At 46.2% G+C, this 26660-nt stretch overlaps 1 protein-coding gene across 3 annotated transcripts in view; it reads right to left on the minus strand.

Annotated features, from left to right (window-relative positions):
- LHFPL2 (LHFPL tetraspan subfamily member 2) overlaps positions 1-26660 on the minus strand; it is a 165795-nt gene that overhangs the window by 11668 nt on the left and 127467 nt on the right. For all 3 annotated transcript variants that reach the window (XM_043592734.1, XM_043592739.1, XM_043592725.1), the window contains one exon: positions 14045-14679. In XM_043592734.1, coding sequence (XP_043448669.1) covers positions 14045-14474 — 430 coding nt within the window. In that variant the 5' untranslated portion in view covers positions 14475-14679. The remainder of the gene's footprint in view (positions 1-14044; positions 14680-26660) is intronic.

Below are 26660 nucleotides of genomic sequence, written 5' to 3' on the forward strand. Positions count from 1 at the left end.
TGCTGTTCTTCCTTAACTTTCCAATATCTTAACTCTAGAGTGCCCGGGGCTCAATCCTTTGTCCTCTTCTCTGTATTCTCCTCATTGATCACACTTGGTCCCATGGCTTTAAATACTCTAGGCTCTCATCTCCAGATGTGCATATCCAATTGTCTACCTGATCTCTACTTGGATGTCTAACAAGGTACTTGAAAATTATGTGCAAACCTAACTCTTGTCCCTCCCCACTTCACTAGCTTATCTTTGCTCTGTGGACTTCATATCTGCAAATAGGAGTTCAGTTCTTATACCTGCTCAGGCCAAAAACCTTAGCATCATTGTTGACTCTGCTCTTTCTCTCAGAGTCCACAGCTCTCTATCAGCAAGGCCTATGAGCCTTCCTTCTAACTGTTCTCTGGGCCTGGAAAGCTCCTTCTCCTGATTACCCATAGGGCTGACTCCTTTATCTCCTTTTAAGTCTTTAAATCTGTTCTCCCTGAATTCTATGCTGACTAGCCTATTTCATATTAGAATTTGTCCTCTTATCATCCCAGCATACCTAACCTCTCTTACCCTGGCTACACCTTTTTTTCTTCTGTAGCATCCATCACCTTTTAATATACTAAATAATTTATTTGGTTTACTGTGTCTCTGCCATCTTCAGTGTAAATTGCATGAAGAGAAAGAACTTAGGTTATTCTTTATCCCAATTGACTAGAACAATGTAAGACATATAAAAGGTGCTCAGTAAATATTTGTGGGATGGATGAAAAGACAGTGCTGTGATGCAGATGTCACATCTTAAAGAAAACTAATATAACATACTTCACAAGTTTTTTAAATGGTTGGAAGAAAAGCTTCAGTCAATAACGTGGATCTCTGGTGTTGGTAATTTTGGCCAACACAACAGCCATACTTACTAATGAAACCCACACAAGGTCCAAACCACAGTACTGGCCTTTTACTTGACTGCAGGCAAGGAAAACCTCCTTTCTAGCTATAGAAAATGATGTTCTTTGGGAGAACACAAAGAAAAGGGTATTAAGCCAATTAAATGTAACAGATTTTCAGTTATCTAGCAGTTAGCCTTAGTTCAGCCTCAAAACTCTAAAACTGTTTCCAACAATGGCTGGCTGCAGTAAGGACAGCTAAAAAGACAGCGAAGCTGTGGCTGACCTGTGGGAACTTTCCAAGACGCCAGAGGGGAGGGAATCAGTGCAGGGATAAACCTGGGGAAGTTCAGGAAAAATGGCAGGTGACAGAAGGCAGAGGGATACAAGGGTAAATGAAGGAGGTGGACCACGGCAGTTTGCAGAGAGGTAAGGGTGGTACCTAGAAGCAGCATAAGTCTGGAGAATGTAAAGACAGACAGAAGGTGCCAGAATTGAAGGCAGAGAACACAGAACTGCTCTTTAGCCCAGGAAAAGACTCCCCCCCAGCCCCCACCTCATCAGCAGCCCAGAAGGCAGGGTCACATGTTAGCATCTGATGTGTGTGGTGTGCATTCCAGGAGAGGAATACCATGTTGAGTTATTTACCTCTAAGTCTGGAACCATCATGTGGTACAACAACTGATGTACAGGGTGATTTACAACAAACCTAGGGATGCTGGTTAACATTTACCTGGATGTTTAGCTCTCTCTTCTGTCTAAATTTGAATTCTTCCCCAAATCATCTTTCATGCTGACAGTCGGAAGTCATTTTGGCCGTCCTTAATGGCTATTTGTAGGTCATCAACTGTTACTAGGTGAAGACACTTCTCTTTTACAGTACCCCAAGGCAAACATACATCATGAAGAAGGCACACTGTATCAGACCATCTCCAGTTCCCACCCATTGAATCTGTCATCAAGCTATTCTTTTTTTTAAACAACTTTTTTAATGTTTATTTATTTTTGAGAGAGAGACCGAGTGTGAGCAGGGGAGGGTCACAGAATTAGGGATACAGAATCTGAAGCAGGCTCCAGGCTCTGAGTTGTCACCACAGAGCCTCATGCGGGGCTTGAACCCACGAACCATAAGATCATGACCTGAGCCGAAGTCAGACGCTCCACCAGCTGAGCCACCCAGGAGCCCCTGTCATCAAGCTATTCTTATCCCAATCATCATGGTATGAACCTGTATACTTCTCATGTGCAGGGGTTGTGCGAGACATTTCTGTACTGATTGCTCTCAGTAACGATACAAGGCTTCACTAGGTTCTCTCTACTGTTTTAAGAAAGAAGAAAAGTAAGTTTGTTGTTGTTTTTAAATTTTAGAGCATTTGAGCAAGGGAGAGGGACAGAGGGAGAGAGCAAGAGAATCTTAAGGAGGCTCCACACTCAGCATGGAGCCTGACCTGTGGCTGGATCCCACGACTCTGGGATTGTGACATGGCCTGAAATCAAGACTGAGCCACCCAGGTGCCCCGAAGTGTACTTTTTATTTAACAATTTTAGCTGTGAAATTTTAAGGTGCAAGTATAGGGTTAACCAACTATCTGGAAAACTATCTAGAACAAGGGTAGTAAAAAAGAGAAGTCTTAACTCTGACATAATATGCATTTGTCCCATAAAAGAACAGTATTGGTTTTGGCTCAGATGGACTCCCATTCAATTGTAAACTTGTTAACAGCCCTAAGGAGTGTGGTCCCTTTTCCTTGGCTTCTGTGTCTCCATCCCTATCCCAAATCCACACTCAGTCCTTAAGCCATTTTCCTCTACACATGCTGTGTTCTTGACCCAACTTCACAAGTCGTTTCTTATTCCTGTTTTCTTTCTAGTCTTAACATCTTTTCCAGAACCTTTTGGAAAGGTCTTCTATGGCAAAATAGTAGATTCGAAGTAAAGATGGCACGGAGCTAAAGCTATAAACACCCTCCCCATTTTACACATTCACAACTATAACTAAAGTTGGAAGTTTGTACGGATGATTAGAACTTTTTAATAGGGCAACCAGGGGCACGTGGTTGGCTCAATCGCCTAAGGGTCCGACTTCAGCTCAGGTCATGATCTCACGGGGTCATGGGTTTGAGCCCTGCATTGGGCTCTGGGCTGCCAGTGTGGAGCCTGCTTGGGATTCTCTCTCTCTCCCTCTCTCTGCCCCTTCCCCATGTGTGCTCTCTCTCTCTCTCTCAAACATAAATAAACTTAAAAAAAAATGACAGTGACAAGCATTAATGCTCATTGAGCACTATAATGTGCCAGGCACTGGTGAAGCATTTTAACTCATTTAGTCCTTCTAACAATCTTCGGAGGTTGGCACTATTATCATTTGATGGATGAGGAAACGGAAGCATGTGGGGTTAAATTAAGTAGGGTTACACAGCTAATGAGTGGTGGGGCCGGGACTCCAATCCAGGCAATATGGCTCCAGAGTCCACTCCTGAGCCCTCGTGCTAGACTACTGCTGCTGCTTCACTGCAAACCAGAGATTAGCTTCTGAAACAAAAGCATGTGTCCAGCTGAAGAGGGGAGACTCATATGGCTGGCTTCCTTACACCTACAAGAGGTTAGAGAGCAGATGATGAGGAACACTTATCAAGTGAGAGAACCAGAGGAGTGTTATGAGGGAGTGGTGGGGAGAGGGAGACTGCACCAAAAGGTGAGGACAGGCTGATTTGCTAACCGTACAGCAAGAAAACCAAAAGGTAAAGAAGTTCCATCCACAGGACTTTCTCTTCCATTACAGTCTGAGTATCACCAACCTCCTTACTGCCATATAGATGCCCCCTGGGAATGCTGTCCCTGGCCAGAGAAGCTTCTAGGAGGAAAACCTAGTGACCAAGTGAGAACAATTTCAAGTCTGTGGTGATGTCCTCTTCTGAAGGTGTGGAACACCTGTGTGAGAAAACTGCAAGCAAAACAGAAACCCCATTGGACTAGAGGGGAAAAATGTAAGCCATACAATCCATACACATTTTTGTCTTTGCTCCGAGATTCTGTATGATTGGGGACCATCTAAAACTGCACATCCACCCAGAACAATGTCATCCACAAGAAAACATGTCCTACGTTCTTCCCAGGACAGCCGATTAGACAAAACACAGCACCTAGAGCATTCTCAGCCCCCAAATTACATCCTCCTCCAGCAGGTCAGCCACTGTTTAACCATCTCACCCCCTACAGGTGGTTTTTCTTAATCCATAGAATATGGCTGATGATCTTTGTCTCTCTTGACCTCCTCCTCCTCCATCATTGTTTCATTGTCTCTGCATCATAGGCTTAAGCTAACCATGTGTTAGTGAGAAATCTGCTTGTCTTGGTGTCTACAGGACCGGGATATTGCCCTCAATCTTAGGCATCAGGCTCTCATAAAATCTTGCTTAGCACAAGTGCAAACACCAGGATGGTGGCTCCCAGGACCCTTCTTTCCACCCAAGGAGAGTTTTGCTCCCATGCCTCCCAAGTTCCAAAGCTAACTAGCAATGGTATTCCAGCCTGCTTGACTTCTCAGATGCCAGGCCACTATCCTCAGTTCCAGAATGTCAAGTTAGCCATTCAGAGTCAGGGATATTTGAATAGTATTTATAAACAAGTAATTAAGTATTAGTTATAAGGCAAATCAAAGATTTCTGCCCAAGAACTGCCACCTTTGGTTAACCTATACCTTTGAAATCACTTTGCCCATTAAGGTTTTTCAAGTTCTCAATGAAAATGTATTCAAAAGCCAAAACAGAATTTGGTTTTGGTGCTTGCCGGTTCTGAAATGATTCTTTAGTTCTCCAGGTGATGGCTCCATTAATTATTTATGCCTTGTCTGGGCGGGCAGAGGTCATGTCAGGATGGGGCTCAGTAGCACTGGTGAACACTTTACTCATTCTCAAATATCTAGAAACTTATAGCTGTGCTAGTACAGATCATAACACAGATCATGTTTTTATCAGTGAACATAATTTACTGAGGCCCATTCTGAGTAGTAGAACTAGAACTGTGAAAAAGACACAATCTACACCCTTTAACATTCTTGAAGAGTGTTGCCCACACTTCTGGACCTCACACACTACTATAATAGCCAGAAAAGTTACTGGAAGGCCAATATTTTTATTTTGCCAATATAAGGACACTGAGAATAACCACAATCTTCTTTCCTCATCATTGCATAAAACAAAGGATATTTTAACACAAAAACAGTGAAGGATGTAATCTGACAATGAAGGACAGTTCTATAAGTTGAATACATGCAGCTCTAAGAAATCTTACTACACTGTCCTTATCTTTCTCGTTTTTGCTGTGCACCTTTTGCAGTGGAAACCTTCGCACAGAGTGGACCAGGATTCACTCAAAGGCAGTAACTGCTGGGCAAGAGGCCCATCTGAGGAGAGGGAAGGGAGGTGGAGAGGGTCCTGTGTCAGGCTGGGGACACCTTTCTAAAAAGCAAGTAATAGGTTCAAGAGTAAAGAGGCTCTTTCAAATTCTCTCTTTGGAATCCAAAATCTAAAATTGTTTTTACTGCACTGAATTTTAAAATGTCAGGAGTTTATGGACAAGCCAGACTAGGCTCAACTCTTATATGTAATAACTCTGCTTTGATAGCCAGGTCAGGAACTGGAGGTCAAAGCGTTCACAGGTAATGAAAGGGTTTTTGACTGATGACCACAGTGTCTGTGTAATGCAGATTATGTCTACATGTCATCTTCCTACAGGATTAATAACATTAGAGGTTTTTCACCAAGATTTTCTGAAGGGAAGGAGAAGAAAAGGATCAGGTGTCAATTTTTTTAAAAAGCTCTATTAAGACTCACACCATCTCCCAGAAGGGTCTAGTACGGTACTTGTCTCCTACTAAAAACACTCCCATGGAATTATAATTAGCAAGAAAAATACTTTTCCCGGGTGGGGGGTGGACAGCGGATGACAGAGCAACATAAAGGGAATTCTTTGGAAGACCATCAGAGCATAGTTGTCACAAAGAGGCTTTACAACCAAGGCCCCAGAGGAAGTTTCTGTTATAATTACTCAGAATTAATGACCACCAATTAAGAATTGTCTGATGCCCTTAGAATATATGGAGAAACAATCTATAAGAAAGATGCACTTTCCCTCATGTTGAACCCTCCTTGAAGTCTTTCTCAGCAATGATTCATATTTATATGCAAATTACCTCACCAGTTTCTAAAGCCTTAACTCTTAAAATGCATCCTAACAAACACAGGTAAAGAAGAATTTACTCAGATTATTCCTTCCTGTGAATTACTGATACAGTTTTACTTTCATTCTAAGTGAGAAGCTATTTTTTAAACTACTTACATGCAACTGGGAAAAATTTATGAAATATTTTCCTGATAAATTATTCATCCAACATGCAGGATTAAGAAAGAGCTCCTGTTTGGGGCACCTGGGTGGCTCAGTCAGTTGAGCCTCTGACTCTTGGTTTAGGCTCAAGTCATAATCCCAGGGTCATGGCATCACCCCCGGCCCCGCCCTCCCTCCCTGAACATGGAGCCTGCTTGAGATACTCTCTCTCCCTCTGCCCCTCTCCCCTGCTTGCATATTCTGTCTCTCTTTAAAAAAAAAAAGGAAAAAAAAAGTTCCTGTTTGACTATAACCAAATTACACTGATCATTCAAAATAAACTTCCAAAATAAAATGCAGTGTATAGCAGAGTAAAAGACACTTTAAAAAATGTTGAGCTATGAAATTTTTAGGATAATAAGTAAATCTCTTGCCTGCTAAAGGTCTTAGGGTCCAGATCACGTTAAATAATTCCTACAGGGAAGCACACATCATCTTTTCAACACTAGGGCCCTGAGGTTAGCCTCAAAACTCTCAACACATAGCAACTGTGCGTTTTGTGTTAAAGTTTTTAATATTGGCTTCATGTCCTATGTTTATTTGAGATTTCATTGGTACTGGGGGCTGTCTTTTAAAAAAGAGACTGATTCCTGGACATTTAATAACACTACTGGAGAGACTGTATACAGTAACTGAGCTCATAAATAATGGCTGACTATGCCATAGCACAGCATCAGAGGAGATGCAGATTACTTTTCAAGTGGCAATGCAGCCTAGAAAACCATCATTGCATTAAGCTCTTAAAACAGAGTACCTGAACTGCTCATGTAAATATTCAGAGCCATACTTAACGTGATTATTAATGGAATTTGAACATACAGCATCCATGCCTCCATGATAATTTACATCTGTAATTAAGTGGTTGCCATGGCAAACGGCTTTCCACATTTTATATATGCATCAATTGCTATATCTGAGTTTTAAGAGAATTTGCAATTTTCTTCCAGACCTTCCAACTGATTTTAACTTTTTTAAATGTTTACTTATTTTTGAGAGAGACAGAGAGGAGCACAAGCAGTGGAGGGGCAGAGAGAAAGGGAGACAAAGAATCTGAAGCAGGCTCCAGGTGCTGAGCTGTCAGCACAGAGCCCGATGTGAGGCTTGAACCCACGAGCCATGAGATCATGACCTGAGCTGAAGTCGGACGCACAACCGACTGAGCCACCCAGGTGCCCCTATTTCCATCTCATTCTTAAGATTTCAGCTAAGATGTTGTTTTCCCTGGGAAGCCATCCCTGACTCAAAAACCTCTCAGTGTTAACAGTGCTTCAAATTTGCCTGTTTTCCCATTATGTACTCGGGCAGGATCCTATATATTCTTCAAAAACAGATCCCAGTTCCTACATTTATTCAAATTAGGTGTCTGCTTGGTCCACTTGCTTTTAGGGAATAGTTTTGTTTTTGTTTTTGGGGTTTTTTTGGTCTTTTTTTTGCTTGTTTTCTGTATCTAACAATATGGTTGAGTTCTCTGTTCCCTTTACACACACACACACACACACACACATTTTGCTTATCTAGGGTACAGTTTGTAAAACAAAGACTAATATGGCTGGGGATCAGAAACTCAAAAACTGTAGACCTGGTCTTTGCACTTACTAGGCATCCCATAAAAGCTCCTTGAATTGAAATTTAATTCTACCCTGCTGTAGAACATTTCTGCATTCTTCAGTTTTCACCAAGGGATTACCAGAGATTGATGAATGAGTACATATGTCATAATCGATGGTTTTCTTAAATTGTTTCAGACATAGAGCTGCTAGACCCAACCTCTGGCACTTTCTGTCTGGAGAGCCAGAATGGAGAGCCTCCTTTTGATGGCCAGAAGCTTCCAGTGCCTTGTTCTAAGAAGGAAAAGCAGGGGATGCTTCCTCTATTTTCCTCATGCCTTTTCTTTGAGGTTATTCTGAAGTTGGATAATCAGGGTCACACTACTTTCGTGGAGAAAGCCAGGTTAATTTTCCAGGTGTGAAACTACGGGACAAGGTCTCTGTGAGAGCCAGGAATCGCTTCCCCTCTCCCTATGCTTTCTAAGTCCCCGTTCTTATTTTTCTCCTCTCCAATGGCTGATCTTTTTGGCCCAGAAGTGAATGGGTAGAGCACGGGATAAGTCAGAATGGATGCTGAGATTGGGGTGAGTCATGGTTATCTTCTTGATGCTAAGGTTACTGTTCACCCTGCCAAAAATAACCGTGGGAATACCAAATCCTAGCTAATGATCATGGTCTATTTTAGATGCCTATCCATACTTGCACATCCATTCTGATTTACGACAAAGCAATTCCACAAGCAGCAAAGGTAAAACCCTCTCCTTGTCTGCTCTCACCGATTCTTCTTTTACTCCTTTCCCTTTTTTCATATCGTCCTCCTTCATCCTCAGCCACTGCTCATTTCCCAGAAAGCTGAGCCTGCACCCCCCAGGTGCTGAGCCATGGCGACAGAGAGCGACTCCCATGAGCACACCCTCTTTGCCAGCCCAGCGCAGGCAGAGGTCAGCCCCACAGCCATCTATCTGGTCAGACTGGTGGGGCAGCTTGCCGAGGCGATCCTCTAGGACTGAAATGGATGTAGACAGACAGAGGGCTACGGGAGTACAGAGCGTGAGGGCCGACCAGACACAAAGGAGCAAACAAGCAGATGAGGGAAGACTGAAAAGACAGCAGGCAGCCAGGCCCCGCAGCTCATGTGCTAGTCCAACCCTCACGGCGACGCCAGTGGAACGGTCCAAGCCAATGCAAGTGAGCCAAATCCTGAGCTCATTTTAATGGCTTCTGTCCCAAACCTGAGTCACTGGGGATTCCATGGACTTCCAAGAGAGCCCTCCATGCGTTTCTAAAAACAAACCGCTCGATGCTGTCATGGAAAACCTGGATCTTTGCATTCTATGGTTTCATTATGGATTACATCCAGGTCACAACCTAAGGAAGACAAGCTGGCAGCAACGACCCTGCCGGCTGCGTGCCCAGCCTTTGTAATCAATCCCAGAGGACGAGGGCCTGATGTGTGCTGCTGGCTCTGCCAAACAAGCCCTCACCTAGGGACACGCAGTCAGTCGGCCTGTGAGTTACTCTGTGGGGGGAGCCTGCAAAGGCACCTGCAGTCAAGGCTCCATTGCTCGAAGCGGACGCCAGAAAGGGAAGGAACTACAGACTGTGTGTGTCTGCGGGAAGAGGAGGAGAAGTTCTTGGTTTTCCTGTCAATTCAACTGCTATCTCCTGCTTAAAAAGAAAAAAGAAGAAAAAAAAAAAAGCCCCAAGAACACCCGTAGTCACACCAATGCCACAGGACTGCTCTACACGCTCTTCAGCCCTGATACAGGCAGGCTAGGAACGGGCCAGGGAGCGGCCCTATACGACACGGTCATGTTTGACTGCGAGAGAACAAGGTCAATTCTGAGGACTAAAGTAAATACCACTATTCCTTAAGATGCAGCATTTCTAGGGGGCACCTCAGTGGCTCAGTCAGTTTTAAGCGTCCGACTCTTGGTTTCGGCTCAGGTCATGATCTCACGGTTCTTGGGTTCAAGCCCCACTTCAGGCTCTGTGCTGGCAGCGCAGAGCCTGCTTGGGATTCTCTTTTTCTCCCTCTCTCTCTGCCCCCTCCACACTGCGTCTCTCTCACTCTCAAAATAAAATAAATAAAAGAATACTTAAAAAAAAAAAAGGCAGCATTTCTAGGAAACATAAAAAAATACTAAAACCTGCCAAGAAAGCAGACACACTTTAGTAGCCAAAGAACTATCACTTATTATTTACCGTGTGCCAGCTGTGCTTAAGCCTTTCTTCTCATACATTATCTAATTTCATCCACAAAAAACCCTGAGGGTTGTACTACTATTATACCCATTTTATAAGTGAGAAAAAAGGTTTAGAGAATGAGGTACATCACTAGACATTTCACAGCCACTGTAAGGGAGGTCAGGACTGACCCAGGAGCAGGTGAGGCTTGACGTCTAATCGCTGCTGGGACTGGAAAACTGAACACCAAGGGCATCTGTGCATAGGGATTTCGGAGGTGTCAGATTGGTGCCCACCAGTAGGCTAGACCTTGAAGGCAAATCCTGTATCTGGGTTAACTTAATAGTCAATACGTGTATTTGATTGTTATTTTTAAGTAAATGAGATTTTGAGATTTCCACTGAGACAGCAAATTCTTTCACACCCACTTCTAAGTTCAAAATATCCAGATTTTGATGATTTATGTTACACTTTCTATAGGCAATGAGGCCACAAAAATCTAAGGCCCGTTTATTCTTTAAAATTAGTCGTAACAAAGGAACACGCTTACAATAGCTTGTCATTTTTCTTCTAGTTATATTTTACCAAAGTGTCACTTTTGCCAAAATGAAAGTTGTAAGGACAAACACGGTGTGAGTCGATTTTCCAAGAATGCTTCTGTTGCCCTGGCAACAGCTCCTTTCTCACCGTTTGTTCCAACATCACATAGATCCAGGGCTGAGAAACGGGTTGTGGGGAGGGGAAAGACTGATGCTCACAGCTGCAACAAGTCCTTGGCTGAGGCTGGGGCTGGGGCTGAGCAGATGCTATCACATACTGGCTGACAGGAGAGAAAGCAAGTCAGCGGTTTCAGACACGGGGGGGGGGGGGGGGGGGGGGGGGGGGGGGGGGGGGGGGGGGGGGGGGGGGGGGGGGGGGGGGGGGGGGGGGGGGGGGGGGGGGGGGGGGGGGGGGGGGGGGGGGGGGGGGGGGGGGGGGGGGGCAACTTTCTCAGCTGTAGATTCAAGGACCATGGCTGCCGTGGATGCCGCCTTGAACTACTTGGTAGAGACCTCCACGAGGAAGGGAAGAGCCCACTGAGCATCCCTTACAGATGTGCCGCCTGCCCTGAAACATGAGGGAGTCGCCTGCTGAGTGCTTGGTCCATCTTCCCCGTGATTTCTGCTCCAAGAGGGGCGCTGCCATGCTGGCAGGAGAAAACAAACTACTTCCTGTACTTCAGTTCTTAGCCTTAGATCGGTAGGCCCTGGAGAGGTAGTCTGACTACACAGGAATCCCGGCCGCTTGCCAATTCCAATTTTTAAGTAATTTCAGACTTTCTGGGGTGCTCTGTGTATGCACGGGGAACATAAGCGATAAAGATGGGGAGAAAGTTCTCTTAGAAAATCTAGACTTTGGGAATTGGACAGGTGACAAACAGACTAGCACCTCAGGTATGCTCCTACTTCCTTCTTTTCAACCATCCTTCCCAGAGGCCTGACACAGCCAGAAAGAGAAAAGTCAGGAGTAGTTAACTGGAGTGTATGAATAATCCCTAAGATACGTACTGGTCTTTGTGCCAGAATGAATCTTCTTGCCATCTATGTGAAATAGCAAACGAGCACCAAAAGATGTGTTGGACCAACCCTCATTCTTAGAGATCAAATTTGCTGGACTAACACCTTATTAAAAACTGCACGTAAACAGTAAGACTGAAAGGGTATCTACAGGTTGCTTCTGAATGAGTGTAAAAGACAGCTTGTGGTGTAACTCCCTCCCCCACTCCAAGAGGCCCCACTCGTACTATAAATGGCCACTGATTTGCTAGAAGGCACTAAGTTTCTCAGGATGAAAAGCATTCTTAGGGACGATAAGCCAGGAGTTTTGCCTGCATACCAGGGCTTCGATAAAATTCAGAGTAAAGGCATGAATCATCAAGGATGAGGAAGCACAACATAGTAAGGAAAATTTACGCAGAAATCCACTTCTCTGGTCAACCAGGGCGCTTAGCCAGGATTAATGAATTGTGTATGCTGCCTTCCCTTCATCTACATGTTTATTCTGGCTTTTCAAAAGCCTTTGGTAAGAGTTCTCAGCCAAAGTTTTAAGATATACACGGCATATATGCACATGTGTGCACTGCCTGAGGCACTGTGTGTCCCACGGCAGTAAAGGAGGGGCATTTCTCTGACAAGAAAAGATGAATCTGATTTAACATTTCTGGGAGGTAAAACACCAAGCTGAAGGGGATGAACTGCAGATTCCAGAAGTGAATCAAAAAGGGGATAATGAGCTTCACAGAATCAAAAATCGAAGATAAGGTCATATTTTCCAATCTCCCTATTTTTTTGTTAAATTTTTTAATGTCTATTTGTTTTTGAGAGAGAAAGAGAGAGGGAACGCATGAAAGGGACAGGGACAGAGAGAGACAGAGACACAGAATTCGGAACAGGCTCCCAGCTCTGAGCTGTCAGCACTGAGCCCACCGCGGGGCTCGAACTCACAAGCTGTGAGATCATGACCTGAGCCAAGTTGGCTGCTTAACCAACTGAGCCACCCAGGCACCCTGCAATCTCCCTGATTTTGAGAAGAGGAATGCAAAAGTCCAGCAAGGTGGCACATTGATCTCAAGCAAAACTGAGAATCAGAATCCTGGTCTCCCAAATTCTGTGAGTGCATAGGAGTGCCTGAGTCATTCGTGGTAAGGCTATTCCTCTCAGATCAAGAGATGAAGGCCTTGAGAGTATCCCCAATGCAGGCAGATCAGGACTGGGGAGCAGGTCGTCTATTTGTTTCTCTAGGCCCCTTATCTACCAACCTCCACACACACATATATATGTGGGCTCCTCTAAGATAGGAGAAACAGAAAACATGAACCTATCAGTTGTTTGGAACCTAACTGTTGTCTGATCTGCTGATTTGGAAGCCAGCCCTGCTGAGCTCAATTAGGCAGACTAGAGTTAATTCAGTTGGGGTCTGTTTCTTTACAGGCCTGGACACCAGGCTCCGTGTTTCTCTTCACCATCCAAGAGTCCCGCATACAAAGCTTTAGGATTTGCTGGGGGATGAGTCACCTGTGCACTTCAGTTAGGGTTGCAGGTGGATTACTGTTCTCCTGTTAGAGATCAGATGAATAAATTCTTTGGTTGTAATCATTCAAAAAGTGATTTTTTTTTTCCCTGAAAAGTCAAAGCACGACTCTATTCCTTTAGTTCCTCGAGGATGTCTACAAACTGCCCCATCTGTGTCTATGTGTGTGTATTTCTGCCAACCAGAACAAAGCCCTTGAGCCTAGACAGACTGATTGACACCCTCTCCGTTCAGGATCCACCTTTCAAACCCTTACGGGAAAGGCTATGAAAGTGCTAGTGGGTATTGAAGTTTTCTCGCAGCTCACAGCTGCCCCTCTGGGATCACTTTTCTTTCCACCAGTTTCTAACAAGCTCATTAGTGAGAAATTCCCTGAAAGTGGAACACTTAGTTTGTATTTTCTGATCCGAATGCAGAGAACGTTCTGTCAGGCTCCAGGAGACAGACAATTTAAACCAGAACATTATTAAACACAGAGCAGCTGATACTAATTCCTTCCCAGCCTGCAGCTTCTCCTCCTAAAGCTGAAATCATCCTGCGGTTGGGGATGGGGCTGGGCGGGTGGCAGGACCAGGCTCACTGCCTTGGAACGAACGCCCCACACTCACATTCCTTCCCAGCACAGAGCGCCTGCTGCAGGTGGGCCTCTCACACCATGTTTCCAAAAGGGGATGCACTGATGTGGAAAGCATGCTTTTAATTTAACGGGAAAAGCAAAAACCAGGAGAAGTTACTCAAACAAAATCCAACGGCTTAGAACCCAAGGAAATAAGCAATGAAGAAATACGTGAAATACAGAACAGGGGACAGTGTAACAGGGAAACGGGAGCGATGAGGGGAGCACACGCCTGTTGCGCGGGAACACTCTTTACACAGCAAATCTGGACAGAAGCCGGTCTTCAAAACGGGCAGGAAAGGAATGCAGCAGGGGGTGCGCGGCACATGCGATGCCCGGTGCCCGGGTCCCCTCCCTCTTCCCTGCACGCTTACCTGCGATTCCTTGCAGCAGCCCGCAGACGTTGAAAATACTTTTCTTCATGATGCTCTGCACACACATGGTGAAGACGGACACCAAGGCCACCGTGCAGAGAATGAAGATGCCCACGGCCAAGAAAATAGCCGTGGCCTGCCAGAAGCCACTGGCGATCTCGCCGAAGTTCTCTGCGTAGGGCCCGCACAGCGTCTCCCGCTGCACGTGCTGCACGCCCGGGTTGCGGATGCAGCGGGCATAGATGCCCAAGGTCGGGTGGTAGGGCTCCGACGAGCCTCCGCTCTGGTCGTCGGGCGCGGCGCCGCTGCGACTCTTGGCTTTTCCAATCAGCCAGTCGGCGCTCATGAAGGCGATGAGCTCTGCAAAAGCCACCACAATACTCAGGAGGGTCCAGAGCATCGAGCGACAGGTGACAATAACATGACACATATTGATGTTCCAGGCGGAAAAGTCAGGAGTCCACGGGGTGAATAATAAAAGCAGGCCGGGGGGGGAAGGAGGCTCAGGCGGCCGCAGAAGGAAGTCGCTGCTCCGGGCGCTCACTCCCACAGCCTGGGGCTCCCTCTGGCCGGCCTGTGGCAGCGCGGGCCGGGGCCGTCATGCTGCCATGTCAAAGCTCCGAGCGCGGCCTCACCTACGGGAGGGAAGGGAGGAGGGGGGTTAGCAGCGCCCAGGCTCCGCCCCGCGGCGGCGCCGCCAGCAGACTCGCGGGTCCCGGAGCCCCAGTGCGCTGGCCAAGAGGCTGCTCCCGCGCGGCCGCCCTTCCCCGCCCTCCCCGGCCGGTGCCGCCACTCCGACCTCCATCCTCCGACAGAACCCAGCTGTAGCCGATCCGGGGCCGGAGCCGCCGTTCGCAGCGCACTTAACTGGTTTTCTTTGTTTCCAGTCGTCCCTTCCCGTGCTCTCGCACCGCGCTGGTTCCCTTATCTCCGAGCAGCACAACTCCAGGCCAGTGCCCGTTCCCGCACCCACCCCAGGCGCACCCTTTGGCACAGGAGCTCGTGCCCGAGCTGCTGCACCCTTGGGATGTGTGGCTCCTGCTCCATCATCTCTCACTCGAAAACGTCAAACAGCAGGGAGATCCAGCAACAACTAGATGGGCCTTCCAGTCAACCTTGCCAACAGACTGGCTATGTTTTTATAGAGCTTACGGGACCCTCTGCCTGCTGTCTTGGTACTAAATGAGCTAAGTTTTGACAAACTTGCACCAAAAGATTTTGGCTAAAGATAGAGAGTAGCAACACCCACTTGTATTGCTGGGAATCAAATTAGTATCACAGACACAAGAGTATCAGCTTCATAGGTGCATCAGGATACAAAAGGAAACAATGCTCTGAAAAATTACAAAACACTGCTCCCCAAACTTATTTTTATTCATTTCTCACAGGGTGATTTCTGGACCAAAAAAACTACACTAATTAAAACTCAAGAAGAAGAAAAGAAAACCTTGAAGAGTTCATGACTTACTCATTTGGGGAAATTATTCAAAACAGAGGCATGAATGACCACTGACTAAGTGTCATTACCACTGAGTGGACTTGTTGACAACAGAAACTTGCGTATGAAGAATGTGTTCCTTGAACTGTCCCAATTCATCCCATGCGCCTCTGCCTGAGCTTTGATTCACCCCAGGTCTGCAACTCAACATGCCCATTGTTTCTGGTCTCACAAGGGCTCATTCTGTTCCCAGGGACAAATGGCTTCATAACCAGAGGGCTTTGCTCTAACAGCTCAAACCTCTTTCAGAGGGGCCTGAACCCTGAAACAGGGGTACAGTGGTCACCGGCAGCCCCATCTGCTACCCCTTCTCCAAGGTCAGAAAGAATCGCACAGTTCACATCTGACATCTGGGTGCAAGGCTCTGTTCTGAGTGATGAGATCTTATTAACTGAGGTCACGTCAACAGCACAAGAACCACAAAGAGCCCTCTGGCATGCTGGCAGTGGGGTGGGGCCACGAGATGTTGAAGAGGAAGGCAAGTGGGGAAAGAAGGAAGCCCAGAGTCAAAGCTTCAAAGCTTCTACACCATGCTGGTTGACAAGGTGTAGCGACAGAGAACTACTTATCTCATAAAACACAGTACATTTAAAAATCCTCAGGTCATTACAGTTACACAAGATGCTGTTTGGGGAAATTACCTAGCACAGTACTAAAAACACAGGCCATTAATGACTGTCAGTGTGTGTGTGTGTGTGTGTGTGTGTGTGTGTGTGTGTGTGTGTGTAACGCAGCTCTCCTGAGCGCTGGGGAAGGGAGAAGTGCGTTTCACCCCAAAAGTTTTGGAGTCCATCAGGTCTGGGTTCCAAAAACAGCCCCACCACCAACTGGCCATGTGGATGCCTAGTTCTCAGAGCTGCAGCTTTCCTCATCTACATGGAAACAGTAAAGTATCCCGCTTCACAGTATTGCTTCGAGAAACTATCAAGAATCTGTTAGACCTCAGGGTCTGGCAGAATAAACACTCACTAAATAGCAACTCCTTTCCCTTAGAAGCCTTTCCTCCAACATGGAGGACGCTGATCAGATACCAGTTTAACTGCTGGAAGTGCTCTGCCCATCACAGAAACTTGGCTATTTACACACAATCAAAGATTGAGCACAGGCTATTTAGAGACAGAGGAGGTCACTCGTGTCAGCCTCCCCGGTGGGCTTCTTGGGAGGGTCCTGGTCTTCCTACTTCCCCACTGCCTACCCTGCTGCCAAACTCAACTGTGAAATAAATTAGCATGAGGCCAGAAGCAGAATCTACTCCCACTCGTTGATCTCACCCCCACTCGACCCCAAATACCACACAGAGAAATGCCTTTTGAGAAAAGAGTTACCAACACAAAAAAGCTTTGGGGGAGATTGTTTAGAATGAAACAATCATTGTGAATGAGAACAAGAAACAAGCCCCTGATGACTCCCGGAGGCCCCATGAGCTGCACCCACCTGCCCGCCAGCCAGGCTCACAGATGCTTTGAATCAACAGGTGGAAAGCCAGCCCATGAGGAGAAGACCAGGCTTCTACAAAGTCTTTCCATTTGATTAGACAACTAGCTCACTGATGTGCCAGCTGATCTCAATCCTTGCTCCTCTTCTGTTGAATGGGAAAATTTCAATGTGAATATAAACCCTCTATGTGTTTGTCCTCTTGCAGAGCCTCAGGACTCTGCTGCAACCTCTCAGGTGTCCTGGATTGTAATGAACGTGCCAAATGTCCACTGTGCTGGTCAGCAAACTTGGCTCAGAGTCAGGCCCGCAATCAGACTGCTATTTCTGAAGAGAAAGGATGTGAAACTTTGGGAGAACAGAAAGCGGCACATTCAGGCTTAGCAAACGGTCCATGCCACATTTAGGGCGGAATTATTTAGGGAGCCATGTGCTTAAGTTCACAAAACATAGTTCTCTGTCCATCCATGCCACAACAATCCCCTATCTACTGCACCAAATTCTCACACCCATGCCAGTGTGGCTGGAATGAGGATTTTATTCTTCTGTTTGGAATAGGGAGATAACATGCTTTGGTCTCTCCAGCCAAGTTTGCTAATTACTACTATAAGTAGAATAGCCATGCTACGCACGGCTGACTGACTGGCTTTCCTGTGCATCCAAGAAAAGTCCTCAGGTCGATGGCACAACGGACAATCTGGAAAGGCATCAAGTCTATGCTCTGTACAGCATCCCAGTTTGGTCATGTCACATGTGCAAGGACAGGCACCTGCTGGGACAAAATCCACAGCAAAGGGGAAACAGATCCTCCTTGTAGATCTTGTTAACTGTCGGGATTCCAGCACAGAGCTCCTCAATATGCTATCCACTGCTATTCCCTGTAATCCCTGCTTCTCCAAAACTCACTTAATTGACATCCCATGTAAAAGTCTTCTCTCCATAGGCCACTAAGTACATTTCCACTCCAGGACGGCTGAGTTTACCATCATTTCCCTGATGGTCATGGATAATCTGGACGGTCCTCTGACTTTCTGAAAATGATGCTATGATTATCACAAAGGCCCACAGAGTAAAGCCTCTTAGCAAGCAATAAGAAGAAAACAAAAACAACCAAAAAGAGAATCCTGCAGAAACCTACAGTAACCTGCAGCAATATTACAGTCAGAATGCAGAACAAGGGGAAACTGATTAATGGTTTGGCTATGGAAGTCACATAATATATATATATTATATACACACAGCCCTCATATTTATAAACTTTTTCAACTTTTTTTTTTTTTTGAGAGAGCATGAGTAGGGGCAGGGAGGTGGGGACAGAGAGAGGAGAGAGAGAATCCCAAGCAGGCTCTGCACTGTCAGCACAGAGCCCAATATGGGGCCCGATCTCACAAATCATGAGATCATGATGCAAGCCAAGATCAAGAGTCAGACACTTAACCAACTGAGCCACCCAGGGTGCCTCAAAGCCCTCATCTTTAAAACAAGGATGGGGTGCCTGGGTGGCGCAGTCGGTTAAGCGTCCGACTTCAGCCAGGTCACGATCTCGCGGTCCGTGAGTTCGAGCCCCGCGTCAGGCTCTGGGCTGATGGCTCAGAGCCTGGAGCCTGTTTCCGATTCTGTGTCTCCCTCTCTCTCTGTCCCTCCCCCGTTCATGGTCTGTCTCTTTCTGTCCCAAAAATAAATAAACGTTGAAAAAAAAAATTAAATTAATAAATAAATAAATAAATAAAACAAGGATCTTAGTAAGCCGAGCCCAGCTGGGTTTGTACCTTCCACCACAGGGTCCTGTCTTTCTCAGCTTCCTGCTGTCAGTAAGAAGGGAAGAAGGTACGGGTGAAGCAAGATCGCCCTGGGCCGGCTGGTCAGGAAACCACAACAGAAATGAAGAAGCCGAGGGAAAGGACTTCACTGCGAGGCGCACATCACCAGAGCATGCCCCCGTTACTAGAGCAGCAAAGGCCAGGACAGAGTTTTGCTTGTTCACCTTGCTTGTTCACCCTGGTTCTCTTTTGCTACTTCATTATGGAAATCGTCAAACAGAGATACAAGCTGAAAAGAAGAGACTATGAACATTCAGATTCAACGCCAGTATACAGCCTCACTCTACCACTCGGCCTTTTTCTTCCTGAGCCATGTGAAAACAAGCCACAGATATCTTGACACTTGAACCCTAAACACTGTAATACACTTCCTAAAAATAAAGACATTTTCCTACAAAACCACAATAAAATTAACACACCCCAAAAAACTGACAATACCTCCCTTATATCCAAAGCCTAGTGCACACTCAAATTTCCCTATCCTGCCCCATTTTTTACAGCTGTTTTCTTAAAACCATGACTCAGTCAAGACTCATGCTGCATTTGGCTTTGTGTCTGTAGTTTCTTTTAGTAAAAAATAGTCCTTTCACCTCTAACCCTGTTTGCATTGTTTCCCTTGACACTGACTTTTTTTTTTTTTTTTTTGAGGATACCGGGCCATTTGTATTCTAGAATACCCAACAATGTAGATTTGTCTATATCCTCAGGCTGTCATTTAAAGTTGTTCTCTATCCCCTGCTTTATAGAAACGAGGTTAAATCTAAAGGCTAGTTTAGAATCACCTTAAGTATTTTGGTGAGACTTCTTTGTAGGTGATGCTGTATTTGTTATTCCTGCTATATCACATTTGGGAGGAACAATACTGAGCTATACCTCAGAATCAGAATAATTTTATACATAAATAGACATACATGAATATGTACGTGTGTGTGTGTGTGTGTGTATCTTTATACACATACATATATAGAAAGCAAGACAGACAGGGGCGCCTGGGTGGCTCAGTCACTTAGGTGTCCGACTCTTGGTGTCGGCTCAGGTCGTGATCTCGCGGTTTCATGAGTTTGAGTCCCACAGTGGGCTTCTCACTGGCGGTGCGGGGCCTGCTTGGTGTTCTCTGTCTCCCTCTCTCTCTCTGCCCTCCCCCCACTTTTGCGGTCTCTGTCTCTCTCAAAATAATTTAAAAAATAAACTTAAAAAAAAAAGACAGACACACAACATACCCAGGATCCTCTCTGGCCCTGAACAACCAGAATTCTGATGAGGGAGCACGCAAAAGGCTGGCTGGGTGAGCTCTGTATGTTTCAAAGAGCTCCTTGGGTGAGTTCTGAAGCCACTGCTGAGAAGCCCTGTCTTAAGAAATGCCATCCCAGCCATCCCAGAAGCTTAAAGCTCTTTACCGAAGGGATTTTACTTCTAAGAAATATTTGCTGTGTTTCTTTGAAATGGAACCACATTTTATATACTACTTATGAAAACACAGAAATACCTGCAAACCTGGGGAGTAAGACACAACTCTGAAGAGCCCTTGCCAGGAGGATTGACTTGAGCCAACAGAGCCTGGGTTTTGCATGAAAGAAGGAGGGGGCATCTTTCCTCTAACTTCAGAGCCCTCCCTCTCAAAAAGGACAGATCTGGGCTCCCTGAAGCTTCCCTCCGGCCTTGCTCTCTTCCTACCACCCCTGCCCTCAGCCAGTCTGGAGGGAGCATCAGGTGCTGGCAATGCCAGGTTGAGCAGAGGCCACTAAACTGTGAGAGTGTCTTAAGAGCTTTGTACACGGACTCAAGATCCAATCTCAGCTCTGCCACTAAATAGCTGTGTGTCCGGGCAGGCTATTTAGATTTAACCTCCGCCAGCCTCAGTTTCCTCATCTGCAAAAAAAGAAAGCAACATCTTCTTCCAAAGGCGGCCATGAGGATTAAAGGAGATGGCATATGGAGAATAATCAGCATATCTTCCCGTTCATTGTGCTTAACATACGTTAGCTATTATTAATCACTGTCATGTGATTAAATGATAACACGTCATCATATGAATCACATGATCATATGACTACATAATAAATTTACTACAGTGACCCATGCGACCCAAAGAATCAATACAGTTCCGAGCAGATTGTATTTTGCTCCCACGTCACTGGTGGTTTCTCTGGCAATATGGTCTCCATCCCAGTGTCTTCTGGAAGCCTAAGAGGATTAGGTGGGTAGAGTTTCTGTGCTTTTGCCTTCCATAAGTTGGAAAGTCCCTCTAGGGACTGCCTCTTGGGTGGTCCCTGGACCACCTTCCACCTCCTAGAGGGAGATGTAGGCCACCTGTTTTAAAAACCCTAAGTTCCTGATCCCCACACACTGAATCAAACTTTCTGGAGGTGTTACCAGAAACTGTGTTTGTAACAACCCCCCAGGTGATTCTTTACACAGTAAAGTCTAAGACTCCATTGGGAGGAAGCCTTGCACTCGGTGAGGTCGCTGGTATCTTGGAGCTGGGGAAGGGGCCAAAGAGAAGAAGAGGTCAGGAAGAGCTTGGCCTGGCTCGTTAGGATAGAGCCAGATGACCTGTCTTTGACACAGCTCGTGGCGTCACAGACGTCTCTGGAACAATGATTCTACAGGGACAGAAGCTGCTTCCCCGTTCACATGTTGTCCAATGGTCCTTGCATTCACAGCGCGAATGAGCTCAAACATTCAGGACCTTCTCTTCAGAGCACAAAAGCAGCTCGCAGAATGGATGGATAGTGCCGGTACAAAAAGATCAGCACTTGGCATGACCTAAAAAAAACAGTTGGGAGCACCTGGGTGGCTCAGTCAGTTAAGTGTCCAACTTTGGCTCAGGTCATGATCTCATGGTCCATGAGTCTGAGCCCCACATCAGGCTCTGTGCTATCAGTGCAGAGCCTGCTTCGGATCCTCTGTCCCCCTGTCTCTCTGCCCCTCCCCCACTGGTTCTGTCTCTTTCTCGCTCTTGCTCTTGCTCTCAAAAATAAAATAAAATAAACTTAAAAAAAAAAAGTCAGCTACCAAAGGAGGTTTTGCAAACTCTCATCTGCCCTGGCTGCCCCCTCAAAAACACAGATTAGGGAAATGTAAACATCTTGACAATATTTAAGAAGAGGGCCCAAATGCTCTAAGAATTCTATTGTTCTTGGAGTTACAGTCTCAACACGCTCAAATCCTCCAGGATATTGCCACCCTCCTTTCCTCACTACCTCCTCCAGCTCAGCTCTGACCCCACTGGGAAAAGTCACACTGTGCTTCTCAACAGGGACGATTTTGCTCCCTCCCCCTTGCAGACGGCACATGGTAATGTCTGGAGACATTCTAAGGTGGTCAAAACGTGGGGCGGGGGGGTGGGGGGGCGGGAATGTGTGCTGCTGGCATGTTGTGGGCCAAAGATGCTGCTAACCAGCCTGTGGTGCACAGGCCAGCCCCACAAAAGGGGCAATGTCAGCAGTGTTAACAGTGAGAATCCTTTTCTAGAGGCTTCCTGCATATAGAACAACGTTTACATTTGGAGGCACAACATGACACAGATTGCTAATGCCTGTAGTATTTACAAAGGTCTATTCTAATGAGTAAGCCATGTTCTACAATCTGGATGGGTAGTCACAGTATTAACTACCTTACTTAATTTTTGGCTGTTTTTCTGAATTTTTGTTTAAGGTTCATGCGAGTCTGTGTCCCCAAGATGGCAAGCTGACAGGCCATGGATTCCAACTTGCCAGAGGGAACACACTCAGGGACAGTGCCCTTGACCCTGCCTCTCCTGGGGCCCTGACAGTTTGTTTGGACCACATACAAAAGCCAGCTATTGTTTTCAGTCAGCTCTATTCTGCAAATTGCAACATAGGGCGCCCAGGTTATTAAGAGCAGGAGGCCGTTTGCTGCTTTCTTTACCTCCCTGAAGGTCTCGGACTACCTCAGAAAACTTTCAGTTTGACCACATGGCCCTAACTTGTGTCAAATCCCCCTCGTCCAGAGTCGGGCTGTCCACTCAGCCCATGCTCAGATGGCCACTCCAAATGCCAGGAAATCTCAAGGAACTTCCCAAGAAGCCCTGGGTAGTGTTCAAACATTCCAGTTACTACCTGACCCCACCCTGGCTTCCTCTACAAGCCGCCTTCCTCTCCAGCTGGACCTCTCAGCAGCCTCCGCTGCCTGAGGGACCCCCCAGGGCAGCAAGGACCCCGCCCCTCCAAAAGCAACTGAACAAGCCTTTTTTTTTTTTTTTTCTAGGCTTGGAGCACCCAGTGATCTCTTGCTTACTGTCAAGCTTGCCCCTTAATTCCCTGCTCCTGGCCAGTCACACAGTTCCTTCTTGATGCCCGCTCTCGCTCCTCTGTATCCAGTCCATCTGCTTGCCAAGCACCCATTTCTAGAGATGGACTTTTACACTTTTTCCCTGAGGCGTCAGAACCCACAGGGAGCTGGTCTACTTGCCTGGTCCTATTTTCTAGATGATCTAGTCTTTAAGATTTCTGAAGTCCACCAAACTTATTTCATAACTTTTTCCTTGCACAAACCTCATCATCTAAAAAGTTTTAGAAGCCAAGTCTTTCCATACTTGTCTTCTACTCTATCAAACAGGAGGGAATGAAGAACCAATCTCATGAAGTCTGTTCTAGCTCACATCCTATAAGCCAGGGGCCATATGCTTATGCCCTGAACATACTGTGGGGTCCAAATGTTTTTGATTTGTTTCAATGGAATTAGAACTTGAATTTCAAGAGTTGCCTTTTTTATGTCACTATGGTACATAATTTTAAACTGAAGGTGTTTTTCAAGATCATAATGAATTCTGTGACAACAGGCAAAATATAAGTCTTAAAGTGAGTCTCGTTAGTTTTTTCACGATCAATGAGAAAGAGTGTTTTAATGGAGAAAAGTAACAAAGTTTGGAGAACAGAAAGCTCAGGAGAACTTATACATAAAAATCAAGATATATAACTTCCTTCTTCCTGAACGCCCAATGAACACGAGAGACTCCAAGTGCCCTCTGTTTAAGTGCCTCAACTCTGAGAATAAATAACCCTTAGGGAACAGGCTTCTGGCTTGTCTAAGTGGACAGCTGGACAGCTTCTCCCAGCACTGGGGAGCACAGGCATTCATTCTTATAGCAACTGCAGGCTTTCTAGTCCTTTCCATACACAGGCTGAAAGAATCAATGCTGTTCACAAGATACAATGCCATCGGCCAGGTTCCCTTCCAACAGCTTAAGAAAAACCAAACATGATAAATGGAGAGGATTATGCCATCTGTTACTTCTGAGTCTCTCACACAAACTCATAAACCAGCAGAAAGCCCAAGAATCAACTAGAACAAGAGTCTCATTCTGACTAGAAGCTTCTGTGAAAGCTTTTGTGGAAGACTGTATTATTCCCTCAAACATACTGTCTCTCCTTGCAGGAGGGTTCTATTTTTCTACCCTGTAGACATCAAGCCCGACTACAGGACTGGCTTCAGCCAATGTGAGAAGTGACACGTGTCACTTCTAAGCAGAAGAGTTCATGAGCCGGTGCCTTATTCTCCAGCTCCCTTAGGTCTCCCACGAGATCAAAAAGATCCCAGACAGAGGCCGCCCCATCGGCCTGGGTCCCTGACAACACGAAGCGGGGGCCCTTGATCCCTGATAAACATGCAGTGTGGGCAAAAAAACCAAACGTGTTACTGCCGGTGCTGAGACTGTAGGGTCACCGCACAACCTGACCTCTTCCAACGGCAGTGCTCCCGCTGGGATCCGAGCGCCTGCCTGTCCTGACTCTCTTTGGCACCAGGTTAAATTCTACTTCACCATCCTCTACCACACATGTGCCAAAGAACTTTCTAAGATTAAATGATGATAAATGAGAAACGTTAAAGCTTGGCAACTATCTCAGAAGTACTCACTGTACAATTCAGTGAGGTAAGCTGCTACGACACCGATTTTCCTCTCAATATATTTATCTTAGGGTTAATAAATGGAAGTACTAAGACAGAAGAAAAATTCCCTTTTGAATAAATGCAGACACTTACAAAGTGACTCAGAGGGCCAGCTTGAAGAATCGCTTCCACATCAGGCGCTTCTCTGAGGTCTCTCACCCCAGAGCCCTGACTCACTTGGAGCTGCCTCAGCTTTCCCTTCCCTGCTTCTATTTCTTCCACCCTTGGGGTGGCTCCAGCCATCTTCCACTGCCTCCGGCTGGGACCACAGCTAGGAAGTCTGCTCCCTCAGCACAGGGGACCTCTGACCTTTGCCTGAGGGGAAGGCTGGGCCACAGCAGCATTTTTTTTTTTAATGTTTACTTATTTTGGGAGAGAAAGAGAAAATGAATGAATGGATGAATGAATGAGTCCCAAGTAGGTTTCACGCTCAGTGCAGGAGACCCTTGCAGGACCAGCTGGTACCAGGTGTGGGCACAAAATCAAGGTGAGGGCTGCCCAGAGGCCTGTCTGCAAGAAGCGTCAGGGCAGGTCTTTGCAAGGAACTGGAAACCAAAGGGTAGGAGTGAGTGTATCAACTGACAGAGGGGACAAGAGACCCTTGAGGGCACTGGGCGGGGCAGGACTCAGACCCTGAGCTTCTGGCTGTGGAACAAGAAGTAATGGCCACCCAGAAGGCAGGACAGCCAAAGGGGAGAGAGGGCAAAGTCAGTGATGCAAGAGGTGGAAGCAGTGAGCCACAGAGCGACAGCCATGACCATACTTTAAATTCTTTCAGGTAATCTCTACCATGAGAATCAGAATATTCCCTCTAGGAATATGGTCACTTCAGAGATAGCAGCTGGGTGCAAACTGGTGGTTTCCAGGAGTTAGACTTTCAACAACTCATGAGAATATCTGTCACTTTAAAAATAAAGTCGTGGGGCTCCTGGGTGGCTCAGTCGGTTAAGCGTCTGACTCTTGATCTCAGGGTCACGAGTTCAAGCCCCACGCTGGGCTCTGCGCTGGGTGTGAAGCCTACTTAAAAAAAAAAAAAACAAAGCTCTTGTTTTAGTTTAGGTATTGTCTCTTTGTGAACCAAGTCTTTTTTTGTTGTTCTTAACAGCAATATGGTATCGTTTTATGAACTCAGTAAATAGTGCTAGACATAAACGTTAATCTGGAAATAGTCACTGGTAGTTAAAAAACAGCAAAAAAAGTTTTCCTTTCCTTGCACTCCCACTGGCCCTGAAAATCTCACCCATCAGTGTTATTGACACAAGAAAACAGGAGAGGTTAATGTTCAAGCCGGGCCTCGGTGCCAAGGTTCCACCAGCCGCTAAGCAGGTGATGGGTGTGAGCAGAAGTGCCATAGAAACCTCATCCTAGAGGCCAAGGGGACAGGCCAGCTACATGACTCAGAGGAGAGGTTCCCACCTGCTGGTGCAACCTTCACCCAGGAACTTCCCGAAGGGCACAGGGCAGGGGCAGCTCACCACGGCAGCAAACTTCACCCAGAATCCCCTTGAAACGAGCACAGCACAAAGCTGCCAGCTGCCGTCCACTCTGCTTGCAGAGCTCTCTGTGGAGTGATGTATTTCTAAATACCCACTAAAGGTTATTATTAGTGAACCGGGCCTAAAGATGCAAGACAGCCCCTATCTTTAGAAACCAAGAGGCTAATAATGTTGGATTTGCCCTGAGACGAAGACATTACTCACCTTCTTTTCAAACCTTTTATATTCTCACGGAAGTCACTTCTGTTTCTAACCAGTATTGCTAAGCAGTAGAATTTTACCTTTTGTCATGTTTACTTATTTATTTCCAGAGAGAGAGAGAGAGAGAGAGAGAGAGAGACACCATGTGAGCAAAAGTGAGTGGGGGAGGGACAGAGAGGGAGAGAGAGAATCCCAAGCAGGCTCCATCCTCAGTGCAGAGCCCAGTGTGGGGCTTGATCCCACAACCATGATAT

This window comes from Prionailurus bengalensis, chromosome A1 (assembly GCF_016509475.1).
Source record: "Prionailurus bengalensis isolate Pbe53 chromosome A1, Fcat_Pben_1.1_paternal_pri, whole genome shotgun sequence".
NCBI classification, from domain to species: domain Eukaryota; kingdom Metazoa; phylum Chordata; class Mammalia; order Carnivora; family Felidae; genus Prionailurus; species Prionailurus bengalensis.